This window comes from Micropterus salmoides, unplaced genomic scaffold, assembly GCF_014851395.1.
Source record: "Micropterus salmoides isolate LMB-PRFRI ecotype aquatic unplaced genomic scaffold, ASM1485139v1 Ms_hic_scaffold_15, whole genome shotgun sequence".
In the NCBI taxonomy this organism is placed as follows: Eukaryota; Metazoa; Chordata; class Actinopteri; order Centrarchiformes; family Centrarchidae; genus Micropterus; species Micropterus salmoides.
The window spans coordinates 4,570,314-4,593,499 of record NW_024040596.1 but is presented as its reverse complement, the minus strand read 5'-3'; the positions used below and the strand labels follow the sequence as shown (position 1 = coordinate 4,593,499).

At 41.0% G+C, this 23,186-nt stretch overlaps 2 protein-coding genes across 2 annotated transcripts in view; both read left to right on the top strand.

The window, feature by feature from the left end:
- The first annotated feature begins 701 nt into the window (after positions 1–701).
- On the top strand, positions 702–2,915 carry LOC119903706 (SPEG neighbor protein-like). Its single transcript, XM_038719930.1, has 4 exons — positions 702–953; positions 1,373–1,680; positions 2,156–2,297; positions 2,628–2,915. Exons 1-4 carry the CDS (start codon positions 847–849, stop codon positions 2,764–2,766), a joined length of 696 nt encoding a protein of 231 aa, XP_038575858.1. The 5' UTR covers positions 702–846; the 3' UTR covers positions 2,767–2,915.
- Positions 2,916–4,302: 1,387 nt separating this feature from the next.
- LOC119903836 (carboxy-terminal domain RNA polymerase II polypeptide A small phosphatase 1-like) overlaps positions 4,303–23,186 on the top strand; it is a 31,937-nt gene continuing 13,053 nt past the window's right edge. Inside the window, exons 1-3 of the mRNA XM_038720084.1 lie at positions 4,303–4,655; positions 17,510–17,658; positions 21,967–22,068. Of these exons, the coding sequence (XP_038576012.1) occupies positions 4,583–4,655; positions 17,510–17,658; positions 21,967–22,068 (324 nt within the window). The 5' untranslated portion in view covers positions 4,303–4,582. The remainder of the gene's footprint in view (positions 4,656–17,509; positions 17,659–21,966; positions 22,069–23,186) is intronic.

Here is a 23,186-nt window from a genome sequence, read left to right as displayed (position 1 = left end):
TTTTGTATAAAACCTGGTATAACTGTATTACTAACCATTCTTGAATTTATTTTATTTTAAGTTCTCTTTTCGGTGCTTGTAGCTGACTAACACCAAAGGGTTGACTTGAAAAGTGTTCCCACGCTCATGAAAGATCACACTTCAGTCGTGATTGTATGATACTGTGACAGAATATTCACAGTTCAGGCTGAGGGCACGACCAACAATTATGTGTGTTTTCACCAGGGGACGACTCACATTTCAACCCCAAACAAAACTATTAACTGCTCCAAGTATTCTCTTGAGTATTTGGTATGAAGGCTTTATAAGGATGGGAAATTATCTCTGTAACATCTGTTACACATCTTCAGTCAGTCTTGTCATGCTCAGTATCCAAAGAAGGGAAAGGAACGCCTCCATCATCCAGCTATAAAGCATGAAGTCTTTCAGATTTGCTAACTGGAGTGGATCAGAAGTGGCGTGCAGCTTCAAGAGGATCTCTGAGGTGAGAAATGTTGTTGTAAGTTAATGTGGGCCAGTGGTAAGAGTTGACAGAGCATTTTCACAGAAGACATCCTGTCACAGTAGGAAAAGCCGAGGTGTAAATGATAAAATGAATGACGGCTGAATTCCATTTAAGTGCTTCTGTTTCAGGGTTGTGGTGTTGTGCATGCTGTCTCACTCTCACACTGTCGTGGCTTACTGGGACACAACAGAACAGAAGTAGTAACACCTTAGTAACACCTGTGCTTTTCCTTTTTTGACAAATCAAAATGTTTGCTGTGAAAAAGGCCAATTGCATATTAAATACGTTTTTTAACCACTTTCCAGATTCCTTCTGGCGTCAATCTACTCTGACCACTGCAGATGTCCAAAGCGAAAGCTGCACCCCCTCCTGGGTGCACTCTGAACATCAACGATCCTCAGGTCCAGGAGGCCGCTATCCGAATCCAAGCCTCATATCGCGGCCACAGGTACCAAAATATCCTGTGTCTTTTGGCATCTTTGACATTCAAGTATTCAAAGCATTCAAAGCATGTAATCATGCAGGTGTCAGTATGCCTTAAAGAAACTGCTCGTTGAGTCATTGAACAGCATCTGAAACTTCTTTGCACCTATCCGACACTGGGAGTGGGGGGGGGGTTAAGTCAGAAAACTTACGGACAATCCGACAAACACACCCACTGAACAGAGTGATTGGCCAGCTGTGCGGAGGTCTGAAAGTATGGAGGATTTTAAATTGTCTTTCATGTTCTTTATCTACATTTTTTACACAACTACATCTGTGTGTGGATACAACATAATAAATACTTTAAAGGAGATATTTGAAAGAGTGTGTGTGGTTATTATTGAATTAATTGTGAATTCTTATATTACTTTGTTTGTCATGTAGGTCGCGTAAAGAGCTGCGGGAGAAAGGCCCTCCCAAGATCCTGCAGGAGCTCAAAGATGTGGTTCTTGTTGAGGGCAGCGCAGCGAAGCTGGAGTGCAGAGTTAGCGCTTTCCCGGATCCTTTCATCGTCTGGTACAAGGATGGCAAAGAGCTGAAGGATGGTCCCAAATACCGTTATGTTTTTGAAGACCCAGATTTTGTGGCGCTCGTGGTCCGTGACGGGGTTCTGGCTGATCTTGGAAAATACACTGTTAACATTAAAAATCCGTTTGGACAGACGTCTGGATCTGCCTGCATTCTAGTGGAAGGTGTGTACACATTGTTAGCAAGCTGACATCTGTTGGTTCTAAACTTTACAGTGTGCATGAACCTAAGTTTAGTTAATTCAGCATGGTTGAGTGAATAAGAATTTAATCAGACATCTTAAAGGAATAGTTCAACATTTTGTGAAATGAGTTTTTGTTACCTTTGTTATGTTTTTCAGCCAGCGAATCGAAATGCAATCTGGGTGTAGACTTACATTTACAGGGAAGATTTGGGCGTAGAAATGACAATCTCATCTTATTCTTAGAAAGAACTATATCCCAAAATGTCTACAATGTCTACTATAAGACCGAAACTCATCAGACATGTCTGATGCCAAGGCTTCCTCCTACTCAGTTCCTTTAGTGATAACTAGTGTATCCTGTAGAACTTTCTAGATCTTTGAGGCTATTTCCAACAGCACTTGAAATCTCCTACAAATAATGCGGCTGACGGAGTATTTGCATCACGCTTTCCCAGTCCCTGCTAAGGTTTCTAAAGGCCCAGACAACATTAAGGCCAAAAGAGGGACAACCGTGGTGCTCAAGGCTGAAATAAGTGGGGAGCCTCCTCCAGATGTTGCCTGGCTCAAAGATGGAGATGATATTGAAGAAGACGACAGGTAGGCTCTCATGGAGACACTTAATTTTTATTTATATTTTAACAATGCTTTTTCAGGATATGTGTACATGTAGAAATGGTGTGCATTGCATTTTTCAGGAACACACTTATGAATGTAAACTGTAAATTGATTCATATAGTAAAACGAGGAGAAATGAGCAGTTTATACTTGTTACCTGTTGTCAATGTGCTAATCTGCCTTGAACTAATGCCACCAGGCCCACACGCCATCCGATAACTGTAGATTGTAAATTAAGTGATTAGGATCCTAATTCTAGGGAAATTTTCTATAACAAAAAGTGATAATGAATGTGCTACCATTGTCTTTCAGGGTGTTCTTCGACGTTGGAGACACCAACACGATCTTGACCATCAAAAGTGCAAAGTTGTGTGATGCTGGCAAGTATGAGGTGTTTGTGGAGAACAATCTGGGCACAGACCAGTCCTCCGCTCGTGTCGACATCCTCTGATGCGACATCTCAACTGCACCGAAGCTAACGCAGGGAGCCTTTGTTTTCTTAGAGTGCAATCGAATGGACAATATACTGTAGTAATGCTGTGTTCTCAGCTGTACATAACTTCAATCATGTTCATAAAAAAAGTAAAGACTTTTTTGCTAGCAGCTTTTTTTTTGAGTGTTATTTTTTTAATGATCTACTGTTGATTGGAGGGTAATGCATCTGTATTGTGAGACGACTACAAAGTGCAATATTTGTTTCTAAAAAGTAGATTTTTACAATGAAAAAGACATAATAATAATAAAATATTAACCATCCTGATATTTGACATTAAGATGAGTTACATATGAGAGATATGTTTAAAATGGTACCCATACTGTTGTTTTATTAACTGTAATTTATTATTCATTTGTACAATTTCTCCTGTCCTGGTCTATAATGACAGCCAAGTCCTAGATTTGCAAAAGCCAGCTGAAAGACGGGGAAGTAAATTACATTTACATTTATTCATTTAGCTGACGCTTTTATCCAAAGTGACTTACAATTGCTATATACTGTATCAGAGGTCGCACGACTCTGGAGCAGCTAGGGGTTAAGTGTCAACCACAGATATGAAATAATTTTGTATTTTGGCAGAGCAGGTAGACATGAATGATAGTGTACAGTCCAGCAGCATCTAGCTGTCATCTGAGGAATTACAGCTTCATGTACACCACTGAGAAAGTCTATCCCCATCCTTGTCTCAGGTTGCATAATATTAATGGCAAGCAGTGAAAAACAAAGATCAACGTTTCCTTCTCACATTCACGTAAGAGATGCAAAACTATCCAGTATTTCACACAGATGCATACAAAGAAAAGAGAAAATTATGAAAGAATAAAAATAATTTGTACGGCAGAAATGTTTTTTGTTTTCTCTTTAGTTATTTTGCAACCCCACTTTTACTCATTTCCTATCAAAATGCCTTTTGTTAATGGGACATGTAGGGCTTTTTCTAATTAAATAAAAGGCCAGATCAATGCTGGACTAGTCCTCTGTGAGTAATTGTCTTCTCTGTCGATTTCACGACGCAATCGCAGCCATAAAAAATTAGGCCTAAAATTTCAAAAGCATCCTTGTTTACATGGGGGAGGAGTCTTTGTGGAGATTTTTCGACGTTCCTTTGATCTTAGGTGTGGGCATTTTAAAGACTGCCCCTAACTCGGTCGGTTTCAAGGCTGCCCCAGTCAAAAAATCAAATCAAAGCTCTACATTAACTAATATTTAAAACACTCCCCGTCCAAGGATCCTCTCACTCAGACGCTAGAAACCCGACATATTGTGTTTATCAACACGAAAAGTATGAAAGATGGTGGTTTTATACATGATTTAGCGTTTATATTCGGGGGAATTAACACTCAAATACAAACACCAGAAGCGTATTTTTAAATTTCCACATTTCCCCAGCAACAATATAACTACACGAGTAAACTGTTACACGTGCAGTGAAACTTTGTGAAAAGCTTCACATCCTGCATTGTGGCTTTAAGAGTGGGGTTTCCTTGAAACCGTCATGTTCCATGTTAGCATGGTCAAATTGATGAACTTCTTCAACGTTGCAACTTTTAGAAATAACTTTTTACACACTTTTAACCTCTGCATTTGAGAGTAGTTTGGTCCGATATGACACTGCTTTGAACGCTTTTCTGCTGTTTCTTTATTTTTACGCTCAGTATGCACGTTTGCAGACAGGGAGTGGCAAAATATAAATATTTTTTTTGCGTGTGCCATAACTCCTCGAACTCGTTTCCTACAGCGAAAACGTCCTTGTCTTTGAGTGACGGACCTAATGGACCATTCGCCGTCGATAATCACGCAAGTAACCAAAGACGAGGAGGAAAATGCGACTTGTCGTGAGGAAGGTGAGTTTGGGAAAAGTTTTGTGAACTTTTCAGCTGCGCATGACACTGTCAGCGAGGCACGAGACCGCGGTGTTACAAGGCGCCACGGTGTCACAAACGCTACTGTAGAAAGAAAGAAAGAGCTTTAATAGTGTCTTTTTCTTCCGAGAGACTTGGATATGGCGTTGAATGGCATTGTTGTGAACGTTTTCGCTAGTTTTTAATACTTTTGAGGACCGTTGCCTTTTGGGATATAGGCCCTAGCCATGGGCAGCGGCTTATGAGTTTTAAACAAAGTACAAAGATAGGAATGTGGATTTAAACGACTATGTGAAGCAGAAAAGTCGCTAATTTAACAAGCTGACATATATTAGTCGGCAGCATTTTGTGCAACGACAGTGTGCGTAAAAAACCATCTGAAATAATGTCTTGTCAGAAGGGGGCGGGGTCACCTCGACAGCTCACTGTTATTGTTTTGTACTTAGATATTGAGCTGCTTCGCTTTATTCCTTCAGGTGGTCTCAAGAAGGCATTTTCTTTTTCGTATAATAGCACTCAAATGGACATTACTGACTGTTCACATCTTAGGTGCACTATAGGTTGCCCTTTAGATTTGCCAGCACTGGGCTTAAAGGTGCTTCCTGAATGTTTGGCATATTCAAGCGCTCACAGATATAGACAGTCTGTTATTCTTACAGAAGGACTGTCCCCCTAACCAGTATAAGTAGGTCTGGACTCACAGGGTCAGGCATCAGAGAAGTATAGGCCTAAAACCTGTGATGACCGTTTTATATAGACTATGGGTGAATGTGAAATTTGAAGTGTTCCCAGATTCCCAACATGATCAGTTCGTGCTTTAATATGTATCAATAAACCCATACATTCATCTCCTCCCCGTAAAATGTCCCCTATTCCTCTGCTCAGCTGGAGCAGCCTCACTTGCATCATAAAATGAAATGGTACCTTGTGGCAGTACAATCTTCTGTGTGGCCTTTTGGACTCACTAAAACTATTAAAAACGCAGAAAAGCTTAAATATGACATCCTTTAGTTTTATTATTTTCTTCAGTCCATCAAAAATGAAAAAATAGACAAGTGTTGCTCACAGATAACAACATCTCCTATGGTTCCTGTCTGAGCTTAAAAATTAATGCAGGGATTCCAAAGTGTATTTCAGTGATTTGGATTCAGTTTGATCACCAAACGGAGAGAATGCATAGTTTCAGTAAAATGATGTTAGTCTTGCCAAATGTTTTATAGTTACAATCAACAGCTCACTTAAATAATCTACATGCCATACACAGGCCTTGACATGAGCCAGCCTAAATTGTACAAGGTCAGTTTTCAAAACAAGATACAGTAACTGCAGCAATGGTTTAGATGATGATGTTGTCAGATTTGGTATTTTGATTCTGACAGGTAAAATATTGATCCAGAGTGAAGCGAGTGAGTGATGTTTTTGTTCAGCCGTTACAATCAAGATGCCTTTGAGCAAGGCACTAAACAATGGGCTGCTAATGCTTCCGTGACAAATACCATGATAAAGGGTGAATAACGACACAACTATTGTAATGAAGACCAGCTGGTTTCCCAGAGCCGACATCCCAGCTCCAGACAACGATACTCACAACTCTCCTGCTACTATAGCCACCATCACAACAACAGCACGTCTTGGCCAATTGTCTATGGATTAGAATCGCGTACCCCACCTTTAATGCTACTTAGTGGCCAACAGGTGGTAGGTGTACTGGGCTGTGCCCGTGTGCGAAACATGCTTTGGGCTTTGAATGGCTGCTGTTTTTCTAAGTTCTAGCCTAATGCTGACTAAATGCTTATTATGCATGGCATTGCCTAGTAAGATTTTTTCATCAGGAAGTAGGCCTGAAGGCTGGTCGGGTGGGTCCCGGAACCATCCTGAAAAACAATTTGGAGCACAGTGCAAAGGATGCTGGAATAAGTAAGTATTATGTGCAGGTGTTATGCAGTTTAGGTAGATGGATTGGTATACAGTGTATATACAATATGATAATATGAACAGTTCTGAAATGGAGAACGAGAGAATGATGAATAAATGATAAGTGGTAGCCAGTAAACAGGTGGCTGATTAGAGGCAGAGTTACTGGGTTATTGCACAGAAATTGTTCCTGACACTGTTCATCAGAGTTAGCTGTTCATCAGAGTGATGACTTGAGGGAAGAAACTTTTCCTGAGTCTGTTGGTTGTGGAGTACAGAGCTCTGTAGCGCCTACCAGAGGGGAGGAGCTGGAACAGGTTGTGTCCGGGCTGAGATGGATCTGCAGTGATGTTTCCTGAAGTCCTGAATGGAGGGCAGGTTGGCACGATGATCTTTTTTGCAGTCCTGACTGTCCGTTGTAGTCTGCTCCGGTTCTTTTTGGTCCAAACCAGACAATGATGGACATGCAGAGAACCGGATGTTGGCTGTGTAGAGGTGGATCAGCAGCTCCTTAGGCAGGTTGAGCTTCCTGAGCTGGTGCAGGAAGTATGTGAGACTAACATTATTATTTAATGATAATTCATAATATTTTTTAAAAGTCTACCTGACCTCTAGTCTGCTGTGCTCCCATTCAGACTGTACTGAATGAGACAAGTGCACTGCCCTTCATCGGAGATACAAACAGGAACCAAAACCAACACTTGTGATCAGGCAGAAATCTCAGCACAAATCCACATGTTTACTTCTGCAGCTCTAATAAAGTGAAGCTCACAGTCCCAAACAAATCCAGATTGTGTTTTAGGTTTTAGATGTTTATAATGCAAAAATCTACCAGCGGGTCTGCTGGCCGCATCTCAGGTGGTTACTTTACTATAACGCCGTGTGTCGAGTTGCATCAGCTGGGTGGAAATGATTGTCGCCGCTAGTCGACGTTATCAGAATATAGATTTGTTTTTCACTGCGTGAGAAGATTGATGTGTGGCGCTCAAAGCGTGAGGGTTAGCCTACACAGCGCGATTGAGAGGTCAGCAAGTTTGTGACTGAGAGGATAGATGGTCGAGTACCGCGGGAACAGCTGAGCAAACAGCGTTCTTCTCCCAGGGCCTGGGAGTGAGGCAGGGAAGCAATCTCAGTCCAATTCTCTTCAATCTATATATCAATGAATTAGCAAACCAATTAGAGCTTTCCACAGCACCTGGCCTCACACTGAACAACGCAGAGATCAGAAGTCTGCTGTATGCAGATGACTTAGTGTTGCTTTCACCTACTAAAGAAGGTTTGCAGCAGCACCTTAATCTCCTGCAGAGATTTTGTCAGACCTGGGCTCTGACAGTAAACACAGCAAAGACTAAGATAATGATCTTTTAGAAACAATACAGAAATCAGTTATCACTCAATTTCTATTTAGACACCACTAAATTACAACATACAAAAAAAACAAAAAGTCCCCAACGGCCTCAGGACAGCAACACCAAGTCAAGCAGACCAAACCAAATTATCAACAAGCAAAAATAAAAATATACTGAATACTGGAAAGAAACGACCAAAACACAAAGTAAATTACAATGTTACAGAGCTGGCTACCACAAGACGAGAGACTCTGCTTCCAGTGTGACAGGGGACAGGTAGAGCCAGAGCTACACTTTCTAACCTCATGCCCTAAATATAAAACACAAAGACAAAAACATTTCCCAAATATACCCCGAATTCAAATTCATATCAGGCACACAAAATCCTCTATTTACTGGGAGAAATGCCCAAATGTGAAATAATTGCTGCAAAATATATCTCATCGTGTCATGAACTGAGGACAACAATATTGTTGCATACGTTCATGCAAATAAGGCTAATTTGAATTTGAGAGGGACGAGCGAGAGGATGTGCTGCGCGAATGCACTACGGCGCTGATCTGCAATCAATACAATACAATTTTAAAAGGCTTAGTAAAAAAAATCAAAAATCAATCTGTGGTGGTCAGCGTTGATATTGCGGCGGGCCGCCACAACTAAATGAACGGATGGGAAACACTGTAGTGACTGTAGTAACCGCACGAGAAGACGCGCTGTGTTGTAGTCAGCACTCGGCCGGTTCAGTTTGTCATTAGCTAAGTGACACACAATCCCTTTCGTCCTAGAGGATATTTCTCTATCGTCCTCAGGACGACAGGATGCGTTAGTCTCAAGCTCTGTGGTTACGACTGTCTCATTACAGACTGTGCTTACCTGGGTTTTATTTGTGGCTTGGCTTGACTTCCTCACACACTAAAAGACATACGTTGAACATGAAGAATTCTCCTATAACTTCTCTTGACCAAGGCCCTGGCATCAGAACGACAGTTGGCTGCTGGTTGCCCTGGTTTAACAGGGATCAATAAATGTACATCTTTATAATATTAAACATATCTTGAGGACTTCTAGAATTACTTCACCTTCAGTAATGAAGTGATTGGAAATTTATATGTGACAGTTTCATAATAGTTTTGTATTGTTTGTCAGTCTTTACCTTAGTTTTAACCTTAGTTTTAAGTTCTTTGACTTAAATCTTGAAGAGATGAAGATGGTGAACTTTATTTGTCCTTGTCATGGAAATCACTAATCCCTTTAGAAGAGTTTGATGATGGAATGAAAAATGACAATTTAAGATTAGACTGATTGTCGGGCTTCTGGATTTGTTATTAAATGTTTTATCGTACCACCCAGTGGTGTGATTTGGTGCACAGTCCATGTGCTGTGGCATTCCCCTTATCAATCCAATCCAAATGAACTGATATAATTGGAATAAATGTATTAATTAAATGATTTAGCTGCAACTAAACAGAATTATGGGCTGTAGCATGTACTGTAGGGAAGCAGAATGGAGAAAGAAATCCAGCCAGTGCTCAAATGAAAAGCTGAGTCCGGCCTCATGATGGCAGTATAGTCCAGTGTACTGGTACAAGACAACTCCAGCCTGCTCTCGGATTACTTCCTCCTGGCCAAGAGGTCATGAGTTCAAAACATGGCTGCTATCCAGGAGAGAGGGGCCAGAGAGAAAGGAAAGGGGGAGCTGTCTTCAGACCTTCTTTAGTTTCACAAGTTGCTGCAGCCAAATGGGAGCATTATAAACCTTTAGCTTACAAAGGTTTCTTTCAAAATGTATCACAGACTCTTTGCAAATTTCCAACCTATTATGCATCACTGTTCCCTGAAGTTCTTATCTTACTATTCAATTCAGTGATTGTTTTCTGCACCATTAAGCCGCATTTCCTGTTCACTGAAGTCAGCACAGAAACTTCAGCTTTAATAACTACAGTCGTTTTTATGTCAGTGGTCATGAGACGGACTGTAAGGTAAATATTTTCAGATGCAAAAATGTTCATACCTCGATCTGACCTGACCTAAGTCTAGGTCACCACCAGCTGGGCCACCACGAACCTACCATACCATTTGCTTTGGAGGGGTGTGAAGCAAGTTGTCAGATTGTAACAGACTATCAGGTGTCAAAGTAGCGGAAAGTCAGCTGTGGGAGGCCTCATTCTTTCTGCGTCTGGATAGGAATAGAAGCAGCCACGTTCAGAGGCATGCCTAGCACAAAAGGGTCCCAGATAAGCCTGCTTTCAGCTAAGTAGGCTAAAACATGCTGATGTAGCGCGAGGTCGTTGCTGCGCCTTGGACATGCTGTAACCTCATTATCAGTGTCTGAGCCTGCTGGTCAGGGAGGTGTGAGAAATGCTGCTGTACAGTTTGCTTCTTGGCCATTTCTGCTGCCAATTTGTGCACGCGGGCCTGATTAAACAAAAAGAGCTGAAGAGCACATAAGCTAATGAATCTAGCTACAATCACATTAGTGTGATTAATCCAAAATAAAAACAATACTCTGCTTATCATCCGATGTGGTGTGAATGAGTTTACTTGCTGAAGGCTAAGTTTGTTTCTGTTCAACCTGGATAAAGTAGATTTGTAATCTCCACCGTAAAAGCTGGCTGTAGATGACAATGATGAGCGTGTAGCCCTTAAAAACCAGTCAAGTGTCAGTGTTTGCTCCTGGTCCAACATGCCATGTAGATGACCAACCTGCAGAAAGACACATGTGTCACAGGGCTGAATACATGAAAGATATTTAAATAGCCAACATGGGCCTAAAATCTCTTTTCCAATGGACAATACCACAGCATGTGCATCACTGAGCCCTCTGCATCAGGACAGTCCCAGCACAAGTTTGGTACTGTACAGTCAATTTTCTTTAATATGCATGGTGTTGTGAAAACATGTATTATCTTTTATTTTCATAGCATTTTAGTGTTTTCAACTTGATTCATCCCTTTATATGAGGAAATGGTTACACCCATGTCAAATTTCCACTGCATTTTTAGCACTTTAATGGTGCGGCTCTTGGGATGGAAATGTTGATCGGTCAGTCCACCACTTTGGTCCAGACTGTAATATCTGAACAACTATTAGATGGAATGCCATGAAAATTGGATCACTTAGTCATGTTGCCCTTAGGATGAATTGTAACAACTTTAGTGACCCCCTGACTCTTCCTCTGGCATAATCTTCATTTTTCCCCAAATAGTTAGTTGGGGAACATGGTCGACATTACCTGCAAAATATCAGCACATTAACATTGTGATCACGAGCATGCCCGCAGGTAGGTTAAAGCTCCACTGTGCATATGGTTAGACAACAGTTCAGCATCACAGAGCCACTAGCATGGCTGTAGACTCTTGTCTTGTTTTAGAGTTGCAGTCAGCTCGAAAAGGTAACGCACACAAGCCTGAATAACACTGAGATAGCGACTCTACTAACTGCATGCCTCAGTTTTATTCCAAGGTCTTTCTTGTTTGCTTTCAAAGTCAACCTGTTGATGGTGATGAGGTTGAGTGGTTGAGCCTCAAGGCAACGTCTCAAATGTTGCATCAAATACCTCCAGCCAAACAGCAAGTCACAAAAGCTCCAAAAGTGGTAAAGCATCTTCTCATACTTCATCTGCACGTGTTTAAGCAGAAGCAGACAAGGCTGCACTTTTGGCTCGTGCTGCTGCTCTGAAGGAGATGCATGCGCTGCAAGAGCAGGCAGAGATCTTAAAGAGGAAAAAGAAGCAGCTTGAGCTGGACCCTGAAATTGCAGCTTCTATGGCTAAGCTAGCTGTTCTCCAAGCTTGTGACAACAGCAATGTTTCAAGTGCAAAATCAGATGGAATGGATTCTTATTTTAGAAAGGGGTTTGAACACAAATATATTCCTGCATCTCCCAACCTGAATGGAAAAAAATACGAGCCTTTGCATAGGCAGCCATCGCAGCATTTAAAAGACCTACCTCACCACAGTAAGCATGATGATGCCAAGTTCAACAAGGGATACCTACAGTAACTTTGGAGCCTCTGGAACGGCAAACAACCCCAGAATTCATCCATACGTCTTTACCTTCTCGAAGCAATGTTCAATCGCCAGAAGATCTCTACAGCTTGCTGCAACAACAGAATGAAATAACATTGCTCCTTGTTCACTTGCAAACCTCACACTTTATGCCTCACAGGGGAATTTCATTTTTTTATGGTGATCTTCTGCAGTTCAAATCATTTATAAAAGTCTTTGAGCATTGTGTGGGTGCAAAAACAAACAATAAAGGGGACTGTCTGTATTATCTTGAGCAATTTACTAAGGGACAGTTAAGAGATCTTGTACGCAGCTGCCTTCATATGCCACCAGAGAGAGGTTACACTGTTGCCAAGCAGCTACTGAAGGAGCATTTTGGAAATGAACTAAAGGTAACAGCAGCCTACATGGAAGAAATTACTGGCTGGCCAGCTGTCAAGTCGGAAGACATTAAAGGACTCCAAGCATATGCAATGTATCTACGTGAATGTTCCAATGCTATGGAAGAGCTTGAATATCTACAAGAGCTAAACATGCCAGCAAACATGAAAACTTCCATATATGCTCAGAGAAAAATGGAGGGTACAAGCATGTGAAATCTTGGAACAAAACATCCAAAGCGCTTGTTTCACTGACATTGTCAAGTTCATTGAGAAACAGCTCAGAATTGCTTCAGATCTAGTCTCAAATGAAAACACCTTTCAAGAGAAACAGTTTATTGACTCGTGTCTATTTCTGACGAGTTAAAATCAGATGCTCAAATGAATAAGGCACAAAAAGGAGTTATCCCCTGTAATAAGCCAAACCAGAATTCCTGTATGTATTGTACATGTGGCCATGCATTGGAGCAATGTCTACAACTGGAGTAAAAGACACACCGGGACAAATTAAACTTTCTAAAGGAGAAAGTTTTTGGTTGCTTATGCACAGGGCATTTAAGCAAGAATTGCGACAGGCCCATTACTTGCAGACACTAAGGGCTTTCTGATGTTTTCACTCATAAGGAATTGGCTAAGAGGCCATTTCTGAAGGGGAAAGATTCCTTTCATAAAAGCTAATGTGGACTTGTTAATGGGTACCAATACCTCCAAGGTGATGGAGCCTTGGGAGGTTATTAGTCAGTGGAATGGACCATATGCCATCAGAACCTTATTGGGGTGGGTGATTAATGGCCCATTAAAGGGAAACGGTGACAAGCAAAGTCTGAGTGGTTACCCCGAGGTTACTGTTAATAGAACTATTACAACCAATACAACCATGACTTCAATGAGGGAACCTCCAAAGACCAAGAGGAGATGTCAAGGGAGGAAAGGAAATTTGTTGAAATTATGGAAAGCTCTGTTCAGCTTTTGACATTGTTTTTCTGCGTACACGTTAGAAACAATAATCCACATTAGCAACCGGTAGCGGCTAAGTAAAGGACATAGTCACTACAATAATAACAGACATTAAATAGGCTACCTTAACGTTAGTTAAAACGTTAAATGTTTCTGATAAGGATTTTATTTTAATATTGAGTAATATGTACGATAATCACAGACAAATGTATTTCTGCATCAGTGTGGGGCAAAGAAAACAACAGAAACGATTTACAGACTGTACAAACAGATTGTCTGTCTGTCTGTAATGTTACTTTCAGCTATTTTCTCTTTCATACGCGGCTGGTAATTAAACAGAAAATATAAAAAGGCCGAACATTAGATGAAATAGTGTAACTTTATCTTATCATGACAGCAGCGGGGTAGAAATTACTTTTAACATGAAGGCGATAAAGAAATACTTAGAAATGGACTACGTGTCCTCGTGCTGATAATGTGCCATGCTTGTGTGTCTAGACAAAGTGCTCTGGGATACTTTTGCTTCAGGTGCTCATGCTGCTTCATGTATTTGTGGACAGCAGTTGTGCTGCGGTGAAGCCATTTACAATTTGCGCAGCTCACAGAGCACCACTTTGTTGAGTTGTCTAAAATACTCCCAGACTTTGTCAGTTGAAGGCGCAGTCTTGTATCTGCAGCGCGTAATGCAAATCGGCATATTTTCGTAATCGATTATGTTGATGAATCGCCCCAGCCCTAAAACACTTTCAATTCAGCTCCCTTTAATTTGCGATCTCTTGCATTGTTCTCAAGCAAATGTCTGGATTAGAGGGTGGCTACCCAACCCCAAGCCCAACGGGACCCAACGGGACCCAATGGGACGCAATGGGTCTAGACATGATTCTTCAAAGTCTTTTTAGTAAAATTATAGTGTAAAAATAAATAAAAGTGATGGACCTACTGGCTGTGTGTTCACTGTGTTGCGCTACTATCCTGCTGTTCAGCGATAGAGTTTGCAATTTACGTCACTTGGCAGCAATGACTACATAGGCTACACACACAACAATTGCGTGACATGGTAGCACAAACTCAGTGCTTCAGCTTACGTTAACTGCATCGGGTTCAGATCAGGTTCGGACATAAAAAGCAGAATGCCTGTCGGTTTTGGGCCAGGCTTGGTTGCGACTCTCTCGGACTGGGATCGGTTTCAGACATAAATATGCAGCCTCCTGGGCTTTAGTCTGGATATCAAATGGCTAAATAGAAATGTTCCTATTAATTGTACAGTTTCACCGGTCATCCCCACAGAACATGATCTGTCAGAGCAGTATCTTTACTAACATGGTAGAAACTAAAGGGAAACCAGTTCAAATGACTTTTGGTTTGTACGTCTTGTGACCGCTCTTATTTTGGACCTTAACTCATTCTACCAGGAGCCAGTGCTGTCTGTGCAGCCCGGGATTCCATTTATGTTGACATTTGCAATGTAGACGTGCTTGTTTGGCAGTTTTGGGAATGACATGATGTTGTAAAGTATACTGTGTCGGTGGTTTAAGTTTGTTCGTTTTTCTGTGCATGCAATGAAGCATTTCTGTGCAGTGTAAACACACAGCTTAGCCATTTCCCTGCTGTGGGTTATAGGTGACACAACAAGGTTTTGTTTGTGACTGTTTATGGCCTGGTGGGAGTATGTGGCACTATATATATATATATATTATACATAGAATCCCATCATTAACCACTGTCAGCAGCTGCTCTGGCAGGCTATTTTAAGCACTCTGATTTGTAATGTCAGAAGAGGTAATGCACAGAGCAGCGTGATGTTTTTTATCATTACAAGCTTCACCTGCCCAGTTCCTTCACACATGTTTGCACACAAACCTTTCACCAAGAGAGGTATGTCCCAACAAGCATGCCCAGGCCATAATGAGCACTCTCCAGTGGCTTCGTCCACTTTAAGCCCCAGTTGAATGAAGCAGTCAATAGGCCAAAGCCAAAGAAAATACCACTTGGAAGTAGGTCAGACTTGTTCAGGGATGAAGCTGAAACTAGGCTGAATAGAAAGTTTAATTAACATTAAAGGCTGTTTTTTTTATTATTCAGAATTAGCTTTGCCATTTTCTGTTGTGTTGAGATAATCATTGTGGAATTTTATCACGCTCTGACTTTGGGGTTTTATTTTAACAAGTTTTTTTGGGGGGGTGTTCTGTATCTCTAGAGATTTAATACAAAGTCAGTTTTTTTTCAATCATTTTAGACACATTAGAGAAAGTGTTTCCAAAATTCATTATTTGTTTGGTGTATAAACTGCTCTAAAGTAGCCAAAAAAATGCCTTTAAACATAAAGCCTAAGGTGATGTCATCTGATTCTCCGTTTTCTCGCCAGTACTCGTAAAAGATTTTCAGTTTACTGTCGCATAGGACAAAGAAAAGCAGCAAATCTTCACAATTTAGAATCAGTGTGAAAAAAAACGTTTAGTTATTTCACATGCTTGACCTTTTAAGTTAGTTTTGATTATTTCATTTCCAACAAACCCCCCACCTGTGACAGATTACATTGGTGACACATCCAGTATTATTCACACAAGAACATTATCAAAGTGGGGCTGTATTCACTACCGGATACTCTATATGTTGTCTGCTCAACAAGGTAACCATTGCCCATCTGTGGTACGTTGGCAATCATTACACATTTACACCCAAAGCAGGTTGACAGGTCCATGATACGCCCCCAACAGATTTAGTCTTGTCTGAGCAGCATGCTAATGCCTTAGCTGACAGCTCTGACTGGCCATCACAGCACAGCTAATTTGTCAGAGTTTTTTCTTTTTTTGAAAACACTCATCACTCTGACTCCACTTGATGAGGTGTGTTCTACCTCTTGTGTCTGCCAATAGTTGTTATTACATGGACTAGTGATGTTAAGGCAGATAAAATGTAAGATAAATTGCAGATGCAGCCTTAAGACATTGTCATGTGTGCATCCAGCAATAGCCAATACAAGCTCAAACCACATTCATCAAGAAGATAAAATAGATGTGTCCCTGAAATGTATTGTTTAAAAACTCTTGGCCACCATCAATCCAAATATATTAAACTGACATATGTACATTAATACCACAGTACTATTAAATTCGATTTTGCATATATAGCGCCAATTCACAACAACAGTTATCTCTTAGCGCTTTTCATAAAAGAGCAGGTCTAGACAGTACTGTGATAATATTTACAAAAACCCAACAATTCCCACCAAGAGCAAGCACTAGGCAACAGAGGCAAGGAAAAACTTATTTTCAGAACCATGGCTCAGGTAGCATTCGTTAATATGCACGGATCTGTTCTTTTAAAATAGTCAGTATCTCCTTTTGCAAAGAAACCCTGCTTGGCCTCTTGTAACACTGATATATCTAAATTGTTATTGCACGGCATAATGTCATTCTCTGATGTGCAGTATAGTCAAGCAAAAATGATGACCTTTAAAAACAGAATCTTCTGCCTCTTGAGGAGTTGTGAGTATTGCTGTGCCAGCCATGATGGAAGTTTGTGATATTCATTTGCACGGTGATCACAAAAATAAGTACTTAAAGCTGGGGTAGGCAATTTATTTTTCATTTTTTGTTGTTGAAATTCTCTTCCCTAAATCAATCAATAAATCACAAAACTGTATAGATATGCCTAGGTATAATCGATAGCTGTTGCAGGACTGTAATAAACTCGTCCATTCATAAGTGGAGGCCTGAAGGGAGGGGGTGGGATTTTTTCAGTTCAGTACGTTTAAAATCTTGCTGTCTCTTGCTAGTTTCTCCAGCCTTGCCTACCTCAGCTATGACCAATACAGCAAGTAGCAAAAATTGTTACAAAAATATTGTTTTCAACAAAAGATAGACAGGAAATGAAACTGATCCATGATGTCTTCACCTGACTATTTTTGTGGCTGAAATATACACCTGCACGTTGCAATGTCTATTAACATTTTGCTGCACAACTAAAATAGCCATAGTCAAGCAATACACAACATGACCTGTCCTGCTGACAGACCAGAGTGATGCACGCATCATATACACTGGATCAGCAGTGGCACCAGTACTGATGTCATGAAATGGATCGAGTCTTTGTTGATGAGCAGTGGAACTGATTTCACTTCTGTAGTTGATGTTGCACACTGAAGAATAATCCTAATTGGTTCCACTTAGCAAGGTTTATCTGTTCATATTCTCATTAAATCATCATGCTTTATGTTCCTTTTCTAGGTGCCAACGACGTATCCTCGTCAAAGAAGCCTCGCAGCAGAGGTCTTTTCCACAGTCTCTTCTGCTGTCTGTGTCACAAAGAGTCACAGCCACCTGCAGTAAAAAACAATGTCCCCCTCTTGGTAGAAGAAAATGGGACTCTGTCAAAAGTAAGTTAACCTCTCAACATCCCACTCTCCCTCTTCTTTGTGCTATCAACTTTCTCTCACCCTTCCTCTTTATCGTTTTGGAGCAGCATATGTTCAACATGATTGACAGCCGTGTGATGCGTGAAACGCACGTTGTCTTGGCTCAAATATTTTCATGTTTACAAGAGCATCTCTCCTGGCGGGGAAGTAACGTGACGTCCAGACATCAATCAAGATGACTGGGCGTCACAAGAAGTGGACGTCTACAGCTTTTATAGATGTGCCACAAACAAGGCACAGAACAGAAAGCTATAAAACAATTCAGGTATCCTGCAAGTGGTCTCTAAACCTCTCTTGGAAGGTTTAAATACATTTTAAATAATGTGTTAATTTAAACATTTCTGTGTGATGTTTGTTTGAATATGAAAAACATGAATGGTTAGGATGCTTAAATATCCTAAGACAGTGCTTGACAGTCCACTAACTACTATTGTTTTACATAAAATTTATGGACACTTGATAATACTGCCTATGGTTTAACTGAATGTATTCTTGGATAACAACATGTCTTCTGGCAGTTATGGTCTGAAGATCAGGTGGTCAAGACGTTCTCAGGTGTCAGTTTCAGATTAATACCTTAGTTCAGCCTTTTATAGTGATTTGATATTCCCAAAGTTATTTGTCACGTCTTTCCAAGCCCCCAAAATAAATATCTTGGTCTCTGGCAAAGGGGTGGGTCGAGTCAAGTGCAAGGCTCAGTTTTGGTTGTGACAACCTGTCGTGTCAACGTGTATGCTGCTCGTGTTGCTCTTACTCTCTCGCGGGCAGACTGTGGTCTCAGTGACCCCCCCCCACCCCCCCCACCAACCGTGTGAGTATCCGCTCTGAATGGACCCAACAGTTACCTGCCAGTCATTTGAACTTGGACTCGGCAGGATCTGGAACCAATGCATGGAGTAAAAACATAGTCCTAATAATTTCCTGATGTATTTGGAAAACTCGGAGCAAAGCAAAGTCTCTGGAGAACGGGAGCCGTCTACTGAAGTCATGCTTGCTGAACAATGCCAGGTTCCCAAATTAACAGAAGGTGCAGATTTAACCAGCCTTTCGAAGGGAAGTCCTGAACTTGGCATGAATGTCTTTGTGGAATATACTGAGCAGACTGTTGTCAGCGGTGAAACGGATCCTTCTATTCTTTGTGTGGGACACTGCAATACAGATGGAGATGAGACTGAATCCTGCACTGAGAGCTTTGAGCAATACTCAGCAAGTGACGGATTTTTTGAATCCGACCAGACTCTCGATAAGTGTGAGACTTCGGGGTTAAGCCAACCATTTGATGAATGTGCTCCGCACCGTGAGTGTTTTAAACCTTGCAAGTCCTCTGAGTACTGTGCTAATCATAGTTTAGCTTCCAAATGTAGTCCTCGCTGTGAACATTGTTCAGAACACCTCCAATTATTTCAGCAATGTAAGCCCTCTGATCAACAGTTTGAGTCTTTTGACTCGGAGACAGATACATTGTCAGTGAACAGTGACAGTTCGGGGCAGTGTGAGATGTATGATTTCATACCTGAACACACAGACCACCTTGAGTTACTGCAACAATACCAGCCTTCTGATCAGCAGTGCGAGTGCTTTGACTCTGAGCCAGACACATCAACGGACAACTCTGAGCAATGTGACAAGACTGGTTTCACACCTAACATCTCTGATTCAGTTGACTTATTGGACTGTGGCTCAGGACTTTGTGAGTGTGACGAATTTCAGAATCCAACTGGATGCACCGATGATAATGAAGAGAGCTATCCATTTGAAGAAGAGGATGGGCAAAATATAACAGAGCCTACTGATGAAGAGTCCTGCAGATTATCAGAGGATGTAAACTCCTCACATTTCGACACATCTGCTCATGTCTATTTTGATGACAGTGAAGATGTTCCTTTTGCAAGTGAATGCTGTGAGACTCACCAGCTCATTGAAGAAAACTCTCAGCAAGCTACTACATTAGACCTGTGCACAGATCACTGTGAAATGTGTGAAACAGATTGCTTTGAAACAAGCAAAGAGCATGAGCCCACTCAACAGTGTGCTACTTCAGAGCAGTTTAACTCTGACAAGACCTCAGAGTTTTGCAGTGAAGAAGACGGTACCTCAGATTGCTCTTCTGTTGAAACCAAATCGTTTAAGACTTGCGTTGATGGCAGTATTCCTTCAGATCCCTGCTCTGATTCATCTGGGGAATCTGAAAAAGGAGCGCAGGAAGATTCAAGTGATGAGCAGACACAGTGGGAATCTTTTGAAGATGATGAAGAAATAGAACAAAGCAATATTAACAAAATGAATGAGGATGAAAAGAAAAAACCACTGTTGATAGTGTTATTGACGATTACTTTGATCTATTTGACAGAGCTGACTATTACGGGAACGTGTTCGCACAAAAGCAGCATTACATCTCCTGCTTTGAAGGAGGCGACATCCATGACCACCTGTCTTTTGAAAAAGTTCTATCTGAGCCAGAGGAACTAGACGAGAATGCATACAAGTGTAAAAACATCAATGATCAAATTAATGTACAGGAAATTGAAACATGTCTTGATGCCCCTGAAGAAGCAAGTGAAGACACTTATGAGGAAGATGGAAGTCAGAGAGATGATTACTCTTCTGGGTCTTGTGAGTCAGAGAATGAACCGGAAGACTGGATTGTGGAATCAGAGTTAAGTTTAACAGAGGACAACGTTGAAGAAAATGAATCAGAAGCTTATTGCCTTTATTCAGAGAACTGTGAGGAAGCAGAGGAAGATGAAGACACTTTTGATGAAGAAGCTTGTGCAATAGACGGCCATGTTTCTGAAATCTGTCATGAAGAAGAAGCTGAGGTTTGCTCGTCCTGTGGGAATGGGGAGATGTGTGCGCCATGTGCAGAGGACATCTCTGTTGAAGGTGATGCTTATGAAGATGAATTCTCTGTTGCTCAGAATTCTGAATCTCTTGGTGATAATACCCCGAACTCTATAGGTCATTTACAGACAACTGTTACTGATTGCAAAAAGAATGAGCCTGAAGACGAAATGTTTATTGCATGTTCAGAAATGGAGCCATATTGGTTGCTTGTAGATCACGATGAAAGTGGAGAGATGTGTGAGCCAGATGTCGAGGAATACTATGCATATCAGGTTAAAAGCCTTCAGTCATCTGCTAAACAAGCCCTGAATGGATTTACTATGGAAAGGAGATACAATCAGATAAGCCACGGAAAAGCTAATGGGCAGGCTTCGAGAAATGAAAGAGAAGATGCACCTTTATCTCTGAAAGACAGTGAGTTACAAGCACATGGAGTCTGCCCAGAAGAGTGCAAAGCAGTCAGATTTGGAATAACTGAAGTTATCGAACTGAATGAGAATTTAGCCAACTCTGTTGAAGAAAAAACAACCAACGAACAAACTCCAGAATCAGACGATGACAGTGGATTCAGTGAAATTTTGAGGGAAGTAAATCCTCCTTTAGATGTTATTCACAGTGTAGTCTCAAAAAATGAGGGATGGGACGCACACGCGCTGGTCAGAAGGGCCGAGGAAAACGAGGCCTCCGAACAAAGCAGGGATTCAGAAGAGGAGCAGAGTGACGATGAATCCTCTGAGCCTTGTGAATGCGAGTACTGCATTCCACCAATAGAGCAGGTATTATACATCATTGCACTGTAGTTAAAGAAATATTGGAGTAGAGTAAATTGAGTTGTCAGATCTGTTGGCGAAACTTTAAATTATCCCAGAATCAAATCATATCTATTTTTACATCACTAAGACTGTACAACCAACTGCTGCGATCTCAGCTCCAGCTCTGCCATTATCCTCATGTGGCAGTTCACTAAACACAGACAAACACATGCACCAGTGTTACAAGCAGCCTGTCTGGTCGTGCCAACATGTTCTTAGTATCTGAATCACATTAACAAACACAGATCTCCGGCCACTCGTTGAAGGATGAGACGCAGTATGGTGATATTTACACGCTCCATCAACGTGGCAGCAGCTGTAGCATCCAAGGATTCCTGTAACCCCTCACCGAAACACCGCAACACAATTCAGTCTCTCAAGTGACAAGAAAAACACACACACACACACACACACAGACACGCACACAATGAGTTGTAAGTCCTATGCGACATATTGAGATGGTAATTTCTTATTTTGGAAGTAATGACTTGCTTACATTATAGCTGCTTCTCACATGTGGACTTTAAAGCGAAGAGAGCTTTTTAATCATGGGGACACCATTGCAATAAATGAGTCTTAAGAGTTAAAGTCTTAACTCTCCGTTTGTCCTCAGGTTCCAGCCAAACCGCTGCTCCCACGGATTAAATCAAATGATGCAGGGAAGATCTGTGTGGTCATTGATTTGGATGAAACACTAGTGCATAGTTCATTTAAGGTAAGTTGGCCTGTGTGACCTATTGTCTCATAGTCATATATACGTATACAAATATTATATTCTTTGCTGGGATCGTTGATAGGTTATCCAACACTAGCAGAAATCATTATATACCGTATACTGATGTTATTTATCAAAAGTATTCAAAAGAGTTTAAAAAAGTGTCACCTTATCATTACACCGAGATCCAGATACCGTTTGTGTACAATGTCTATGTGGTACCAGTCACGTTATTCTTACGGTATTAAGCAGTACCGGTGAACATATTTGCAGTATATTTGTTCCTTTCTGTCCCAGGGTTGGATGTGTGTCGGGTGGAGTCATGCAATGTTGTCAGTCACATAGTTTTGAATGTTTTCCCACGATTAAAAAAAAAGACTTTCCAGGTATAAAAACAATTCTCCCTGGAAAACTGGGAATTCTTGTCACAATGCTGATGACAATAATATTTCTTAGAGCTGGCCTAAACATTCATCACTGCATGCTTTGTTCATTGGCACAGTGCCAGTTTGCGGCCAGTTGGACATGATTTCTGCTCCATATAAATTTGGCAAACCAAACAGCACATGTCTCTTATTTCTTGGCCAGGAGCAGTCACTTCCTGGAGTTTTGTAATCACTGCGGGGTCACCAGGCAGCCAGTGGAGGAAGTTAGTGCTTCCAAACAAGAAGTAATCCAACACATAATCCCCTATAAAACAACAGCTTGTTAGTTTTACGCTATAGCTTATGTACAGAATAAACAAACAAGGTGTAATGTGTTAGTGAGCTTTAGAGACGCTGATAGATTTTGAACTTTCAAACAGATTCAGGCTAGCCATTTCCCCCTGTTTTCAGTGTTCGTGCTAAGCTAAACTAACTGGCTGCCACCTGTAGCGTGATAGATACCATAGAGACATGAGAATGGTATCGATCTTGTCATTTAACTCTTCAAGAAATATTTCTAAAATGTTAACTATTCCTTAAACTGTGATTTACCAAGGTGTTAACAGGAAAGAAACATGTTTACCATCACATCAGTACAATGAAGCCCAATGAGATTTGGTTTATGGTGCTAAAAGACAATTATTTACAACCAAAAAGCACCTTGCTTTCAGTTTGCCTTCATTGTCATCCAAA

Coding starts and splice junctions, on each gene's coding strand:
- LOC119903706 (XM_038719930.1), top strand. CDS start 847: ATGTCCAAAGCGAAAGCTGCACCCCCTCCTGGGTGCACTCTGAACATC. Junction 954..1,372: donor GCCTCATATCGCGGCCACAG/GTACCAAAATAT, acceptor TTTGTCATGTAG/GTCGCGTAAAGAGCTGCGGG. Junction 2,298..2,627: donor GATATTGAAGAAGACGACAG/GTAGGCTCTCAT, acceptor ATTGTCTTTCAG/GGTGTTCTTCGACGTTGGAG.